At 39.6% G+C, this 18,080-nt stretch overlaps 1 protein-coding gene across 1 annotated transcript in view; it reads right to left on the reverse strand.

Annotated features, from left to right (window-relative positions):
- Nucleotides 1-250: 250 nt before the first annotated feature.
- Nucleotides 251-18,080, reverse strand: part of ADGRA3 (adhesion G protein-coupled receptor A3) — a 128,653-nt gene continuing 110,823 nt past the window's right edge. Inside the window, exons 15-19 of the mRNA XM_039468361.2 lie at nt 17,162-17,286; nt 15,590-15,713; nt 5,861-6,006; nt 1,958-2,053; nt 251-1,818 (exon numbers count right to left, since the gene is read on the reverse strand). Coding sequence (XP_039324295.1) covers nt 579-1,818; nt 1,958-2,053; nt 5,861-6,006; nt 15,590-15,713; nt 17,162-17,286 — 1,731 coding nt within the window. The 3' untranslated portion in view covers nt 251-578. The remainder of the gene's footprint in view (nt 1,819-1,957; nt 2,054-5,860; nt 6,007-15,589; nt 15,714-17,161; nt 17,287-18,080) is intronic.

Raw genomic sequence — 18,080 nt, forward strand, 5'->3', positions numbered from 1 at the left:
AAAAACACACACATAAACAATACAAACAAAACAAAACAAAAAAACTTGGTAGCATTTAAAACTAGACTTATAAAATACAGCAACCAAAAAAATCACTTTGATTTACATGCCATAATCAACACATTTAACCATGTAATATATATAACTGATTTTGATTTATGTCTAACTCTCATTAAAATACCTCAAACCACTGATTTCATTAAAATATAACTAAATGCTTGTATTGTAAACCATAAAAATAACAGACTGACACAGTAACAAACACCTATTTATTATATTAAATACAAGCCTGAAACGTTACGTACACATTGTGGATTTCAAGAAATTATATTTCAGATCTCAAAATGTCCTATCAGTGCTTTGACAACTAAAACAATGTTTTAGAAAGATTTTGTTTCCAGATCCTAAAAAATAGTAACAATTTGGGGATAAAAATAAGTAAAATCCAAAACTTCAAAGTTTATTCCAAATTCTTTTGAATCCCTATGGTGGCTGTAAACAGTTTCTAAGTGTTCATAGCTTAAAGGAATGTGAGTATCACAGTTTATATGAATTTCTGCCTAGGAAGTCCAGCAATGTTACACAGTAGTTTCGTGTTTCCATAATCCAGTCCTAACATTGCCAGTGCTATCGGTACCGAGCAAGGGTCCCTCCTGCCCATTGCTTTTAATTGGTCCATTCTGAATGGCCAGGTTGAGGCCATAAGACTTCTGCTGATTTTCAAGTTCAACCACAGCTGGCTTCCTTAACGTATCTTTTTTACTACTGGTTGAAACTGGCTTTTCAAAATTTCTGCTGCTTTTGGGAAGTGTGCTACAAGCATCACTGCTGTCTTGCTGTGGTGGGTTGTACTGTCTCTCTCTGTAGGCTAAATAAGCTCTTCGGCTCCTTGAGTGTCCTTCGTTAGTGCCCAGCCGGCTTTTAGGTAAGCCGTTCTGGACGCTTCCTTCCACGCTTGTTGGGACATCATAGGCATATTCTCTCAATACTGTGAGTCGGCTTGCCCGATGTCCTTTACTTCTGTTTTTATGATGGCGGCTTGAGTGTACATTTGTTCGAAACTGAACTTCTAAAGGCGCCACGTGCATTTTAATATCATTGTCCATCGAATGTTCTGTCAGACTATTATCAAGCTGAGGGGTGTTCAAAGGTAAAGAATTGGCATGGCACTGAGCTGCAGCCGCCTGCAAGTTTGTTAATTTGCAGCCCTGGGAGGAATTTTTGAAGCTTGAAGCACTTTTGTTTGTGCATGAAGACTCTGCACTACTATTGGGGCACTTGGGTGCCTCTCCGTTTGTCCCGCTAGAGTTAGGGGGCTGGACGTTGACTTGCACTGAATAGGAGCTCCGTCCTGGGCAGCAAGTCATGATCCACGCAAGTCTCACATCCTCCCTATTCACACAATGGTGGACCATGAAGAACGCACTGAAGCTTAAACATGTGGCTCCAAAAACGAAGCTAAAAACCAAATCCAAAGGGTAATACAAAGAAACAGCCAAAGCCCCAAACATCCACAATGCAACATATAAGAGCAAAGTAAGGCTGGCCCCCAGAAGCTGAGAATGAAAAGTGTGCTCATTTTCCAAGACCGACGTAGAAATTAGAGACAAAGACATTGAATCCTGATGATTTATTTCGCCATTTTCATTGGCTGCCAATCTCTGTTGCTCCTCCGTGGGTTCCTTAAGCTCATATTTGCGCTCGGGGTGTCTTTTCAACTGAATAAATATGCTCAAAAAGTACATGCAGTTTACAAAAGTGATGAAGCTGGCAGGCCCGTAGAAGGCTCCCAAGGAGGGTTCCCACGCCATCCAGCAACTGGAAAAGAAAATGAAAAACCAGATCAGATGCTGTATGTTTCAACAAATTATTTAAGAAACTGCAATCACCGAATAACTAGAAAACACTTAAAAGAGAAGCAACTGGGTCAAGTACACAGAGAATATAAAATACTCACTAGGGTGCATTCGGCCGACTACCGTAATTCCTAATGTTTGCTGCTGCGGTGATGCCACAAACGATGATGGGGATACCACCGCCAATCAGGTAAAACCTAGGAGGAATCACAGAAAATACCACTCATCATTCCATTTTTTAACATGTGTCTATCATAATATGTCAGTACTTCAAAAGTAATTCTCTGAAGATTAATTATTATTTTTATTCCAATAGTAAGTTGAGAGTTAAGCTGGGGGAGGCTGATTTATTAGCAGTAACGTGTTTCTGTTTTGTTTTTATAGATATCTTGTTTCAGAGCACTGTTTCCAAGGAGAGGAACGCTGATCAGCTTCTGCCACCTTGTGGACAGGCAAAGTAACACTCTGTGCCTGCAAGTAGGATTTCAGTTTTTTTTTTAGGGGGGACTGGCTTCTTTTAGATTCAGCAGGTGAACTAAATAAAAAGTGCCATCATTCATACTAAAAATGTAATGGCATATTAATTACTGATTAACGTTCAGCTCAGCCTGCATGTCCCAGGACCTCCACTGCTGTGTATCTCATCTCCAGTCTTCTGAGATTGAGGCAAGGAAGTATCTGGATCCCAGCAGCTTCACAGAGTGCAAAGGCCCTACCTGACCCCTTCTCCACAGAGTAGCTGGGGAGAGCAAGGGAAATGATGGTGCAGTAAAAACTGATTGAAACTGAGCAGTGGCTGGTCCTAGGAAGAAAAACTCTGAGCTCCCTGATCTCTCTTAAAAGAAATTTCCGTCCAGATGGATACTCCTGGGGAGTCAGAATCTTAATTTTGCATTTGCTCCTTCCTGAGACAGAGCCCCAAATCTTGTGTTGGGTGGATAAAGGCAGTATCTGTGATACATCTGTCCATATTGTTTCTTCATCATACCTTGTTACTAAAATCCTTTAACATGATGTTAGAACTGCTGAAAAGAAAACTAATTACCCTATAAAACTCTAACTCTGCCTTCTATTCTACATTACAGAGATGCCAATAATATGTGATCTTCCCATTCTTCCTGCTATACTAATTCATATCTGCTTATTACCAGGAAAAAAAAAAACATTATTTCCAAAATTAATCTTGTGTTCTATCACCCTCTCTGTGACTCTTGTTTCACCTCCCCCTGGCTCCCCAGTCTTCTTTTTATCAAATAACCCTATTTTACATCTTTAAAGTCTTCCGTACTGGTTCTTATTTCCAGATTATAGATATATTCAAGTTTCCCCATCTTCTAAAACTTTCCTTGAACTACCACTTCTTTTCTCTCTTCCCTCTGCAAACACTGGTACTATAACTTCCTAGCCTTTATCAGCTTATTGTCAGCTGCGCCCATTCACCACCATACTAATAAACACCCTCTTTGGGGTCAGAAGAAGAATCCTAGGCAAATCCCATGTCCCACCCTCCAGGCAGCAGTGTTGCTCGGGTTTCCTTAAACTCAAGGATATGGGGAAAGCAGGGCTAGAGGGCAGAGCTTGAGCTGTCTAATGCAAAGAGGATGCTTGTGTGCCATCTGGGGACTGCAGAGCATCTGAAGCCCAAGCTGCCTTTTCCTTAACTCTTTATCTTTGTTCTCAGAACCTTATAGGAAGGAACAGCTGCTTCAGGTTGAGATTCCCAAGTTTCTGAGCCAAAACACCACCTTCTCGCCTTTCTTTTAATAGAAGTGAGGGAGGTGTCAAATCTCATCCTACAATGTAAGTGTGGGGCCGCCGAGCACCCCTGCTGCTCCTTGTCAAACACGGAACCACTCTCCCCCAAATCTTCCATGTTCTTGGGTGTTCTCTTTCCACAGGCAAAAATCCAGTGATTTTTCCATGACTCATCTATTAAACATTTATGTGGTCCAAGTATCATTCTTTTCTTAACTAACTTCTCCCTAGGAGACCCTGTTCATTACCATGGCTTCCATTACCACATAAGGAAATGTCTCCTGCTCCTCCTAGACAATGTCTAGCTTGTCCTCTCTGCTAAGCCCTGGACATCTAAAAATGTAAACATTCCACAAGAAAGTATTGATGAGCCTGGCACCCTGTCCCTCCTCTCTCCCCGTCTCCCCCACCCACCTTCCCTTTCCTGTCTTAATATCAGTTGATAGAAATCCCATCTATCCAGGCATGCTAGCTAGGCTAGCATAGACAACTTGCAGCCACCTCAAACTTTTCTCCCTCTCACATCTCTTAAGTCCAGCTAGACATCAACCCTAGAGAAACTGCCTCAAGCCTCTCAAACATGTGTCCTCCTCTCTGTTCTCCCTGACACTGTTCTGACCTTCATAGGGGCTGCCCTAATAACCTCAGCAGAATTCCTGATGCTTGGGCATTCTGATTTATACTCCATACTACAGCCATAGCTCTCCTTCTAAAATGACACTGTGTCAGGCCACTCCCTTAGTTAAAAATCCTCAGTAGGCCGGGCGCGGTGGCTCACGCCTGTAATCCCAACACTCTTGGAGGCCGAGGTGGGTGGTTCACGAGGTCAAGATACCGAGACCATCCTGGCCAACATGGTGTAGCCTCGTCTACTAAAAATACAAAAATTAGCTGGGCATGGCCGTAATCCCAGCTATTCAGGAGGCTGAGGCAGGAGAATCGCTTGAACCTGGGAGGCAGAGGTTGCAGTGAGGCAGAGATCACCCCACTGCACTCAAGCCTGGCGACGGACCAAGACTCTGTCTCAAAAAAAAAAAAAAAAAAAAAAAAAAAATCAGGCCGGGCGCGGTGGGTCAAGCCTGTAATCCCAGCACTTTGGGAGGCCAAGGCAGGTGGATCACGAGGTCAAGAGATCGAGATCATCCTGGTCAACATGGTGAAACCCCGTCTCTACTAAAAACACTAAAAATTCGCTGGGCATGGTGGTGCGTGCCTGTAATCCCAGCTACTCAGGAGTCTGAGGCAGGAGAATTGCTTGAACCCAGGAGGCGGAGGTTGCAGTGAGCCAAGATCATACTCCAGCCTGGGTAACAAGAGTGAAACTCCATCTCAAAAAAAAAAAAAAAATCATCAGTAGTTGCCCACATTTTAAATAGGATCCACAATGCCTCAAAGCCAGGTTGCTTTCTGAATTCCTGCTACTTGACACCAAGTACACCCGAGGCTCCAACCAAACTGCATTTCTCAAGGTTTCCTCTACTCACTCTTCTATTTGGAATTGTCACGTTTACACTCTGTCTTGATCATAGTAAGGTTCATGCCAGTGGTCCAGCATCTCCTATCACCACACCCCCAAAATTAATGGCTTCTTCTTTTGCACTTTCAAAGAACCTATCTCTACTACACTTCTCACACAGCCCAGTCTGCTCCACCTGCAAACTATAAACTCCTGAAGGGCAAGGGGGTCTTCTCTAAATCCCTGGCCCAGGGCCAGTTACAGTTCAGGCACTCAATAAGCCTGGTCATCACTGATAGATTTTATTCATCCAGCAGGATAATCCATTTACTATTTTTCATATTATAATGGATAGGAAAATACATACTACAAGTATTTTTGTCCTTTGCACAGCATAATTAAATTAATATATACTTGAGCAGATTGAGACCTATGACATATGACCTCAAGGAAATAAAAACAGCTGATATCTTCATAGTGCCTCTTAGATGGCCAATACCATCTTAAGTGCTTTGCCCATTTCCTCATTTACTCCTCACAACTGTAGGATGGGAGAATCAGCCCCACTTTTGAGATGAGCATGGAAGGCTCAGAGAGGGCACAGAAGTTGACTGAGGACTCGCAGCTCAAAGGATGCCTATGCCATTTTCAAAACCAGGCTCTGCTGTGTTTAAGTCCATTCTTTGACTTTCCATAATTCATTCAGCAATTTCACTATAATTTATAACATTGCCTCAAGGAAAGCAATCAAAACAGTTAACCTTTAAGATAATACAATGAAGATATGAGATACCTGAGCATTGGTCTTGGTGGAGGTGGTGGTTCATCAGGATCCTGGCACCTTTTAGCTTTTTTAGTGACTTGTTTGTAGATATTTCGAGCCGTCACTCCTATCCATAGTACTGTGGCAAGGGTGGAATAGTGAAGAATTATTCCAACCTACAAGGAAAATCAAAGAATGCATAAACTAAAAGAAAAAAAATGGTCCGGGCAAAGTGGCTCATGCCTATAATCCCAGCACTTTGGGAGGCCAAGGCGGGTGGATCACAAGGTCAGGAATTCTAGAGCAGCTTGGCAAACATGGTGAAACCCCATCACTACTAAAAAAAGAAAAAATACAAAAATTAGCCAGGCGTGGTGATGCACACCTGTAATCACAGCTACTCAGGAGCCTGGGTGACAGAGCGAGACTCCGTCTCTCTCTCTCTCTCTCTCTCTCTCTCTCTATCTATATATATGCATATTTCCACTAAGGCTTATCTAAAAATTGGTAAGTAACATTCAGAAGTCTGATTCAAAAGCAGCAGGAAGGCCTATCCTAATAATCAACTCTTTTGCCTGCTAATGCAATACAACATTCTAACAGATGCGTGACAGGGGATCACATGCCTCAAATACACAAACCAACAACTGGCTCTACGAAGCTCACAAACTACCACTTATACCCAAGATGACCCTTAATACAGGACAGAACATTAAACCAAAAGTGTGTTTTTCATAAATGCCATATTATAAATATAGAGTTCATTTTCTGTTTTTGAGACGGAACCTTGCTCTGTCATCCAGGCTGGAGTGCAGCAGCGTCTTGGCTCACTGCAACCTCTGCTTCCCAGGTTCAAGGGTTTCTCCTGCCTCAGCCTTCCAAGAAGCTGGGATCACAAGCCTGGGCCACAATGCCCAACAGGGTTTCGCCATGTTGGCCAGGCTGGTCTTGAACTCCTGACCTCAGGTGATTCACCCACCTCAGCCTCTCAAAATGCTGGGATTACAGGCATGAGCCACCATGCCCGGTCTAGAGTTGATTTTCTAACTTTCTTTTTAAGGAGGAATATACAGAGGGTATAGGTAACTACAGGGTGAAAGCCACAACACATAGAGAGTAAGCTGCAGAGTAAGAGACTGAGATCTAATCCAGAGCTTTTATAATTGTAGCAGTAACAAAGCAATATAATAATATATTGATGGTTAAGAGGGTGAACTCAGAACCAAATTTTCCTTGGTTTTTAAACTGGTATCCCCCTCTTACCTGCTAGGTGACCTGAGCAAAAGTCATGTAAAGTGTTGGCTTCCACACTTGGGAACCAAGAATAATGTTAAAGTACTATGGGGATAAGTAAGATAGCCCACATTAAGCATTTAGCAAATCACCTAGTATGTGACAAGCAATTAGCAGAAAAAACTCTTATTTCCTATTAAAATGTGATTTTGAAGAAATAATGTAACCTCCCTAAAATTAACTTTCCTCAATTTAATAGTGGGAAAATTACCAATCGCCACCTCTGGGAGTTTCATAGAAATTGAATGGGCACAAGACCCGGGATATAATAGGTACTCAGTAAGTATAAGATAATGGCAATACATGCACATGAGGTACTACTTAAGTTTCTGTTTATCAAATGACCTGTATATGAAACAACTCTAGTTGAGGATAAAATCCTAGGTGAAGATGTGAGAAAATAAGAGAGGCTTAAATTTTAGTTTAAGAAAAGTAATGCCGTATGTCACTGTAGTATCAAGGACACAATCAAGCTTTCTTAACTAGTAACCTACTCTCTTTTTTTAATCACTTATTTTTTACATAATTATTACAGGTAAAATTCTATTAATGAAAATCCAAGAAAAAATTTGTCATTCTAAAGGGATGCCTCTCCAACCTCAAGAAAATCAAAGGTCAATAATAAAAACATGGCCCAGGGTCAGTGGCTCATACCTGTAATCCCAGCACTTTGGGAGGCAGAGGCGGGCAGATCATGAGGTCAGGAGCTCAACACCAGCCTGGCCAATATGGTGAAACCCTGTCTCTATCAAAACTACAAAAATTTAGCCAGGCGTGGTGGCGCACACCTGTAGCCCCAGCTGCTCAGGAGAATCACCTGAACCAGGGAGTCAGAGGTTGCAGTGAGCTAAAATTGATCCACTGCAGTCCAGCCTGGGTGATAGAGTAAGACTCCTTTTCAAAGTAATAATAACAACAACATGGACCATTGTCCAGAGTTTATTTTAATGAGAACCAATCTGCAGCAAAAGCTTGATGACCCAGAAGCCCAAATCTTATTTTGCAGGGGAAAACCAGAGTCGTCCCTCTCCAGATAAACCTTGCAATGCCTCTGGAGGTGCTGGGAGGGAGGATCAAGTTTGGCTCAACTACAAAAGTCAGAAGTGATCTTCTTGAAGAGAAAAGTCACTTCTTGGTTCCCATTAGTCTTGCTGACTGCACTGTGAAAGCAAAATTTACAGACAGAAATGGAACAGAAAGCATAAAATAATCCATTGAACTATCTAATGTCATACCAAATAATGTAAGTAAAAACAGTATAAATGAATTTGATGCATAGAAACCTATAAATTCAAAACAAATCAGATACTGACTCAAAATGGCCAACTCTGCTATTGCTGGAGGTGTCTCTAACACAAAGGTCAAAAGAATGAGACTCAAATACATAAGTAAAAATATAGAACTTCAACACCGGAGATGTCCCACGGAGGGGAAAAAAAACATCTTTTGGCACTGAAGTGTTTTCTATGGCATTTCTACATTTCCAGAGGAGGTTTACTCTTAAAGATACTGAAGCCTGATTATTACCAATAGTGGGATTTGAGGGGTATGATGACATCTGCTAGCATAGTCACGAAAGCAAATCACAAAACATTCTACAATATTCAGGAAAAAAAGGAGTGGTTAATATCTAGTAGGAAAGATTTTCCTATCTTTTGGAATGTAGTACTTCCTATTGTATTCTCCATCTGACACTTGGTCTACATGAAATACAACCTTGCTATCACATTTTCTTCCAAAGAAATCAAAGATGGACATGGAAATTCTGTAAATTGTTTAGAAGTAATCTAATTCATGAGGTATGTAAATAATTAGTTAAACGCAGTAGATTATTACTCAAGAAAGCCACCTTACCTCGGGACACTAATTTCCAAAGTTGTAAAATGGGTATAAAATAATTATCCAAAAAAGTTTCACTCTATATGTTTGTTATCTAACTATAAACTCTCACATATAGTTCATTTATCCACCAATAAGCCTACAGCAGTGCATCATACATGGCAACTGGGCAAAACAAATGAACTTTATGATGAACACAAACATACAGACAATGAATACATAAACAACTAACATTTTAACAGCTTACATTAATAAACGCCTATGTATCAAAAAACATATTTGTGTGATTTCACTTTATCCTTTTATTATCACCATGAGGTCAGTGTTAACCTTGAGATACAAAAACACAGACTAAGACAGAGAGAAGTCATCCACCAGAGATTACACAGTCAGTAACACAGCTATGATTCAAACTCAGGTTAGATGGCTCCAAAGTCCTTGCCCTTCTACCCTCCTATGCTGGCCTCTACTAAGTACTAAAGCACAGTGATGGGGCTGAGAGGCACTCAGAATCAAACAGACTCCTTCTGAATCATGCCTCTTCCACCTAATGGCCCGAGTGACCCAGGGCAAGTTATTTCAATTGCCTATGATTCAATTTATACAGTTATAAAATATATGAAGAAAAACTACCTCCTAGGGCTAATAGGGAAGTTAAGACATAACACATGCACAGCAGTTGGCAAGTAGAATGGTTTTAATATTCACTGATTAGATTTTTCCAAACATATCTCTTGTGCCATTGCAGCAATCCTCTAAATAACAGATCTCAAGGGCACCAGACAAGGGCGGCTGGCACTGTATTTAATGAATTTAATCATGGAGTGGTGGAACAACAAGGTATCTTACATAAGATCCTGCTGAATCCTCTCACTGCATGGTTAAGAAAACCAAGGACCAAAAAATTAACCACCAATTATTCGGCAGTGTATCACCAGAACACAGATCTCTTCCAGGCTCGCGTCGATGACCCTTGCGCTTCCTCACTCAACTTCTTAGTTTTCTTTCAGCACCCACAGCAAAAGAGAGTTAAAGGCCATAGAAAGCACCTAAGATCCTACCTGCAATGAACTCAGGAACCAGAGTGAGAAGAGTGAGAAGTACCTGGCTGCTGGCACCTTTAATAACCTCAACCAATCACTGTGTGGGAGAAACTATATTATGACCCATTGATACTGTTCATAAAATATGTGAGCTCACAAAGGGAGACAATAAAGACAAAACAACATGGACTATGTACAAATACAAACTGCACAGAAAAACGTGTGCACATGAGGGCTCGGTTTTTGAGAGGAAATAATTGTAACAATCAATTAACTAAAGTAGCTGATCCATTATTTTATAGAAGAAACATTAAGCCCCTACTAGATTAAGAAACTATACACCATGGAATATTATGCAGCCATCAAAAACGATGAGTTCACATCCTTTGTCGGGACATGGATGAACCTGGAAACCATCATTCTCAGCAAACTGACACAAGAGCAGAAAATCAAACACCGTATATTCTCGCTCATAGGCGGGTGTTGAACAATGAGAACACATGGACACAGGGAGGGGAGCACTACACACTGGGGTCCGTTGGGGGGAAATGGGGGAGGGGCAGGGGGTGGGGAGGTGGGAAGAGATAGCATGGGGAGAAATGACAGATACAGGTGAGGGGACGGAAGGCAGCAAAGCACACTGCCATGTGTGTACCTATGCAACAATCTTGCATGTTCATCACATGTACCCCAAAACCTAAAATGCAATTAAAAAAAAATAAATATATAAAAAAAAAATAGAAACTATTAACATAAGTTTTTCTGGCCGACACAAAATGTGAACCTGCCTACTAGGATCTGGAATCCTACATTCTACCACTCTGCGCTCAGCTGCTGATTACCTGAATTGAGTATTACAATGGCAAAGTGAAGCAAGGAATGTCTGAGTCAGAAACACAAGAATGATGCTGTGTCTTTCATCAAAGGGAAGCACATTATAAACATAGAAGAAAACAACAGTGAAACATCTAGGCTGGCCTTGGGGGCCCTTTCCTTTTGTAAACCTTTAATGGCATTTGTTTTTGAAGCCCTAAAATCTCATTGCAATTCATCTCTTTTTCCATTTAGAAATGGGGCCAGACGCGGTGGCTCACGCCTGTAATCCCAGCACTCTGGGAGGCAGTGGCAGGCAGATCACGAGGTCAGGAGTTCGAGATCAGCCTGGCCAATATGGTGAAACCCCTTCTCTACTAAAAAGATAAAAATTTGCTGGGCATGGTGGCACACGCCTGTAGTCTAAGCTACTCGGGAGGCTGAGGCAGAAGAATTGCTTGAACCCGGGAGGTGGAGGATGTAGTGAGCCGAGATCGTGCCACTGGATGACAGAGCAAGACTCTGTCTCAAAAAAAAAAAAAAGAAAAGAAAAGAAATGGTATAAAATTCCACTCAGGACAATGAAAGACAGTCATCTTTACAATGACTTCTTTCTATTCATTTCCTTAGTGAAATAAATTTATGTATCCACTTCATGTAATCAATGCACACTTTGAGATAAAATGGAGACCTTTATTGCCAATGTGTGTTGAGTACTCTTCTAATAGAGACTATTCTCAAAACGGCTCCAGGTTTGAATGCATTCTACTACGTGCAAACAGGGGCTTCTTTTTGTTCATTCATCCAGTAAACATTTGCTCAGCACCTACTTTGGGTCAGGTGTTGTGCTGGTCCATGGATAAACACCAGTAAATCAACTACTATAATTCTTATGCTTGTAAAATGTGGAGTCCAGGGAAAGCTTACAGTTCAGAGAGTAAACAGTAAATCATAAAGTTTTGTAGGCAGCATGGAATTTTAGTAAGGAACTAATACGGTTTAGTTGTGTCCCCATCCAAATCTTAAACTCTAGCTCCCCTATTTCTTATCTGTTGTGGGAGGAACCAGGTGGGAGGGAACTGAATCATGAGGGCTAATCTTTCCCATGCTGTTTCCTGATTGTGAATAACTTTCACGAGATATGATGGCTTTTAGAAAAGGGAGTTTCTTGTACAGGCTCTCTCTTGCCTGCTGCCATGAAAGACATGACTTTGCTCTTCCTTTGCCTTCCCCCATGATTTTGAGGCCTCCCTGCCACGTGGAACTGTGAGTCAATTAAATTATACATCTCAGGTCGATAAAGTGAAATCCACAAGATAAGTGGGAGTCAGCCACATGAAGAAGGGGAGAAAGACTGAGAACACAAAGGAGCTTTCTTCTATACATGGATTTAGTTGATCTGAAACCAATCATCTAACTTCTTATAGGTAGTTTGTTTACAAATGTATAGTAATAGCCTAAAACAGAAATATACCACACAGATGAGAATTTCATCAATATTAATATAATAATGGTAATAGGGAACATTTATTGAACAGTCAGTATATGACTGTTTCTCTTGAGATGCTTCAGTCATTTAATCCTCTCAAATATTCTTATATACCTACATTTTAAATTGGATCTCAGGTATACAATTATGGATTAATCATAAGCCACAGTATCATGAAACATTCTAATGAGTGGGCTAAGCACAGCATGCCTTTATTTAATTAGTTATTATTAATAGTATGATACTCATCCAAGAATCTACCAGCAAGACACAAGGCAGGACCCTGTCAATAACCTGTATCTAATCATACGACCCCCTCATCAGAGGTAACTATCACCCTACTATAGACTATGTATCATCACCCCACATCCTCTGTTCATCACTCCCTTGCTTTCTCTTTTATAGTTTTATTGCACCTATTTTTTTTTCTTAAAAGTGGGCTGTTTGTTTTAGTGATTTTTACCTTTATTAAAGAAAAACATGGTGAATTTTAATTTATAGGGCTTATTTTTCACTTAAAACTAATTTGTGCTACTCTGCATTGCTATAATTCATTGGTTCTGACACTTGTATAATACCACAGAATTTGTTTGTTCACTCTCTCTGTGTTGGGCATTTGGGTTGCTTCCAGGTTTTTGATACTATGTATAGTGCTGCAATGAATATTCATATCCATACTCCTATTCATGTGCACACAGGCAAGGTTACTCTCTGAAGTCAGGAATGGGCCTGCTGGGTTCCAGGGTACATGAACACATTACTATAGAAGGCAATGCCCCTCAAGAGGATGTTCACCTACATTCCCACCAACTATATAAAAGGATCCTGTGGGTTCATATGTTCATCAAGACTTGGGATTGTCAGGCTTAATTTTTGCTGACAGAAAAGCCATAAAATGGTAATTAATTGCCTTCACTGGCATCTCCAGGACCCCCATGGTGCTGAACATTTCTGCACAAGTGCAGGCCCTGTGAGTTCACTCTTCTATGACATGCTCGTCCATTCTCTTGCTACTTTTTCTTCTGGCTTGTTGTAGCGTTCTCATCGATTATAGCTAATGTATTTTTTACTCGAATGCTCTGTTAGTTGTATGGACTGTCAGTAGATTCCTCCAATTTGTAACTTATCTTTTTAGCTTCTTTGAAAACTCTTGATAAACATAAGTTCTTATTTTTAGTCACAATTACCTCTTTTCTAGTGGTTGGCTTTCACTGTCTGATTGGCCTTCTTTATCTTAAGGTCTCCAACATTTTTTAAAAAGGATTTTAAGATGTTGGCTTGGCTATGTAAGTCTTTAAACAACCTATAGTTGACTTTTTTTTTTTTTTTTTTTTTAATGTGGCATGAGATATACACACAGTTTAACCTTTTTCCAAATGGATTTTCTCTGGCTCCATTTACTGAATGGTGGTCTCTCTTCCCCAGGTGACAAGGCACGTCCCTCTCTTGAATGTCAGAGTTCCCATGGTCTGCCTCTGGACTCTCTATTCTATCCGATTGGCCAGTTTATCTCTGCCTACAGCTATTACCACACTGGTTTGATTTCCATAGCCTCATAAACCCTGATGACTAGAAGACAATCTTCTGGCTCTGCTCCTCTTTTTCATTAGTGTCTTGTCTTTCTTTGGTCATTTATTTTCACATAAATTTAAAAATCATCTTATTGAGTTTCATAAAAAATTCTACAGATTAATCTTAGAAGGAACTGCCATCTTGCTGATATTACGTCTTCCTATCCTTTGATCTATTATATCTTTCCATTTATTTAGGTCTTCTTTAATACATCTTTTAATTTAACCCATAAATCTTGAACACCTTTCATTGTTTCTAGGTACTTGATAGTCTTTGACACTATGTAAATGCTACCTTCTCATTATGTTTTCTCACAGTTGTATTTCTGCATACTAGCAGCCACTCTGCTAAACTTTCCTATTACTTCTAAGTGATTTTGTGGAAATCAGTTTTTTAATATAAATAATCACATCATCCAACTCAATTATCATTCCCAATTTATAGGTGAGAAAACTGAGACACAGAAGAATAACACATTAAAATCAAAATCTCAGAGATACCTGCACTCTTGCGTTCCCTGAAGCATTACTCACAGTAGCCAACAGATAGAAACAATTTGTATGTCCATCAACAACAAATAAAGAAAACATGGTCTCTACATACAAGGGAATATTATTCAGCCAAAAAAAGAGGAAAATCATATTCACCAACATAGATGATCCTTGAAACATTATGCTAAATGAAATTAAATAAGTAATAGAACGATAAATACTGCATGACCACACTTATATTCAATATCTAAAGCAGTCAAGATCATAGAAGCCAAGAAGAGAATGGGGATTGCCATGGGACTGGGGAAGAAGAATAGGGGAGTCATTCATTGTTCACTGCATACTGACCGAGTTTCAATCATACAAGATGAAAATTTCTAGGTACCTGCTCTATAACATTGTGCTTATGGGTGAAAATATTGTACTGCACAATGAACAATTTGTTTACAGAGTAGATCACATGTTATGTGTTTTTTAATCACAGTTTTAAAGACAAAAAAAAAAAAAAGAAAGAAAGAAAGGTTGTGCAGATCACCCACAGAAACACAGCCAGTAAATTATAAACTGAAATCCAAATCTAGGCAGCCTGAACTTTCAATAACTGTTAAACATGTTGCTCACAAGCAGGTGAAAAACAATATACAAACACAGAAACAAAATTTTCCATATTTTCTACGCATTTATTGAAGAATTTCCATTTTTTACATTTATGCCGCAAGAAAACTGTTCACTAAGGCTACATATGTAATAATTTATTGGAAACTAAGAGTAGAATTTTTTTAATTCCTCCTATTTACCTAACCTAGCATTATTTTTATATCTTTACAGTTAACTTTTTTCCAATTTGGATGAGCTCATTAACAGATAAAATAATTCTTAAAATTCTACTACTGTATCAGAAAATGTCACTTCTCTTTCAGCCAAAGTCAGAATTTTATAATTTAAAAAATAAACAATAGGCATTGTAGCAATAGCTATAATGTGTAATTCTGAATTCCCAATAATAAAGGGACGAGCTGTTGAAGTTATGTATTCAGTTGCAAAGCAGTAATTTAAAACATGAAATACACTGGCAAATTATTTAAGTGACAGACGTTACATTTAACTTTACTCAGTTAAAGAAAAGGTGTTGTAGAATGATTTTTTTCTTTTTATAGTTAATGAAATTGTTTTCTAATATCAGTAATTGTTTCCATTTCAATTTTTCACTCTGACTTACTGCTTGGCAGACGCTGGCATTCCTGGTCTGGGTTATTCCTCCCACAAAGACCACACAGGTTAGGAAAATATGAAAGCACAAGTTCACAAGCATGTGCCAGCTCTTGAGGCTGATTCTAATCAAACTGTTTAAAAAAAGAGAGAAAATATTAATATTCAGTCTAGTACCTATGAAGGAGGAAACTACGATGTTCATCTTAAGTTAAATTCCAATTGCATAAAAGGCAAAAATTAAATATTTTATATTTAAACATTTTATTTAACAAACATATGCTACCAAACATACACACACATATACACACACAGATCTGAGGAATTATTTAACTCAATCTAGTTTCTTAACATTCAACTTTATGTACTTAAAAAAAAAAAAGTCATTTATGGAACCACTGCATCCACTAAATGCTAAATAAATTCTACATAATAAGAAACACATGGGCTTGGCTGGGCACAGTGGCTCACGCTTGTAATCCCAGCACTTTGGGAGGCCAAGGTGGGCAGATCAATAGGTCAGAAGTTCAAGACCAGCCTGGCCAACAGGGTGAAACCTCATCTCTACTAAAAAATATAAAAATTAGCCAGGTGTGGTGGCAGTGTCTGTAAACCCAGCTACCTGGGAGGCTGAGGCAGAATTGCTCAAACCTGGGAGGTGGAGGTTGTGGTAAGCCCGATCACACCACTGAACTCCAGCCTGGGTAACAGAGTGAGACTCTATCTGAGAAAAAAGAAAAAGAAGAAAGAAAGAAACACCTGGGCTTTTGTTACTACGATGTCTTAAGATGATTGGATTACCTGCTTGGCTACCTACAGACTTCTGCACCACACAAACGGGTCTTTTTTTGACCTACTGGCATAGGTCTAAAACTCAATCCATTTCTTCCTGGACTTTCATAACGAAATGTTGAAGTCTCTCATATATATATGTATCTCAAATCTCCTTTTGTTTCTTAACTAAATGTCAAGAAATGCCACATATGTCTAGCTCAAAAAGGAAAATCCATTCTAGCAAAACGTTTTATAAAGTGAACTTCTGCTTAGCAAATCCTTTTAGTTCATTATTTCCTAACACAAAATACAAGTTTCTACAGCTTTGCCTCCAATTAACAAAAAAGCATATCCCATGCTTAAATGGCACAAACTTTCTTTAAAATGCCATCTGTAAAATAAAGACTATCACAATAGGCAAAAAGTCATAAAATAGGAGTAATAATACAGTCTGATACCTAGAGAGGCCTCTTTAGGTGCCTCTGCAGGTAAGAAACGCCTGCCTGATTTTATATCCTGCTGCGCCTGTGAGCCGCCCCACATTCTCCAACACATATTTCCCATATTCTTTTCTAGATATGAACCCAGCAAACAGACTAGATACTGTAAAAGTGAATTTATCATCCCAAATACTAATTATGTGTCTCTAATGGCACAAAATGAAGAAGGCATGAATGTATTCTAAAGTAATCATCCTTACTTTGGAAAGACAGCATGATAACAAACTCACTTTTATCCAAATTAAATGTGAAATAAAGTCCTTCAAATCAAAGTCCGCAGATCTAGTTTGTTGAGGTGTATTTCTTACCTGTGATGGTATATGTAACTGACAATGACGGCTAAGAGACATAAGAGGAGAATGATAGCAGTAGTATAAACCATGGGATGCAGGAGGCTGGCTGCCTGGGTGTATAGTTCAGATCCCGTCAAATCCTAAGGACAGAAAGAAAGATTCGTTCTAGCAGCACTTCTCTCGACATTTAACTACTGAGATTTTTTTGAGTGACCAAAACTTAACAATAAACAAAAACTCTGGCCCTTATGTCTCTTTATTTTATTCAGATTAATGTTTCATGCTGTTTTCCTAACACTTCGCTTTCCTAACTTCTATTGTGTTAACTGCTTATGGCATACCCTCATTTTACAGTGGACCATCTACTTTATAAACTGGAATGTTGACTCTGCTATGAGGGTAAAAGAGAAAGCAGCCCCCTATATTTGGGCAATTCAGAAAGGATAACCAGACTTCAGCCTTTTCAATGCCCTTTAAGCTCAGTTATCACTATGCATATTCACTAGCCGATCACACACCATGAGAGCAGTATCTTTGAGTCTAAAAAGCCCAAAGACACCTATCTACATGTAGTCAAGTTCAACTTCAAGTTCTTCAAATACAAATGGACCATACACTGCATAGGGAACTGGAGATATAATGATAAGACAAAACATGGTTCCTGCCCCTGAAGAGGTGAAAACCACAGGGGAGACACACTTACACCCAGATCATAACAACATTTGGTGAAGTACAGCACAGTTATGGCAGCAGAGAGGAAGAGCATTGTAAGAGCCCAAAAATCAATAAATAGCCAAGTACTGTGGCTCACACCTGTAATCCGAGCACTTTGAGAGGCTGAGGTGGGCAGATGGCTTGAGCCCAGGAGCTTGAGACCACCATGGGCAATATAAGGAGATCCCATTTCTACAAAAATTATATTTGAAAAAATTAG

The sequence above is a fragment of the Saimiri boliviensis genome, chromosome 3 (assembly GCF_048565385.1).
Source record: "Saimiri boliviensis isolate mSaiBol1 chromosome 3, mSaiBol1.pri, whole genome shotgun sequence".
NCBI lineage: Eukaryota > Metazoa > Chordata > Mammalia > Primates > Cebidae > Saimiri > Saimiri boliviensis.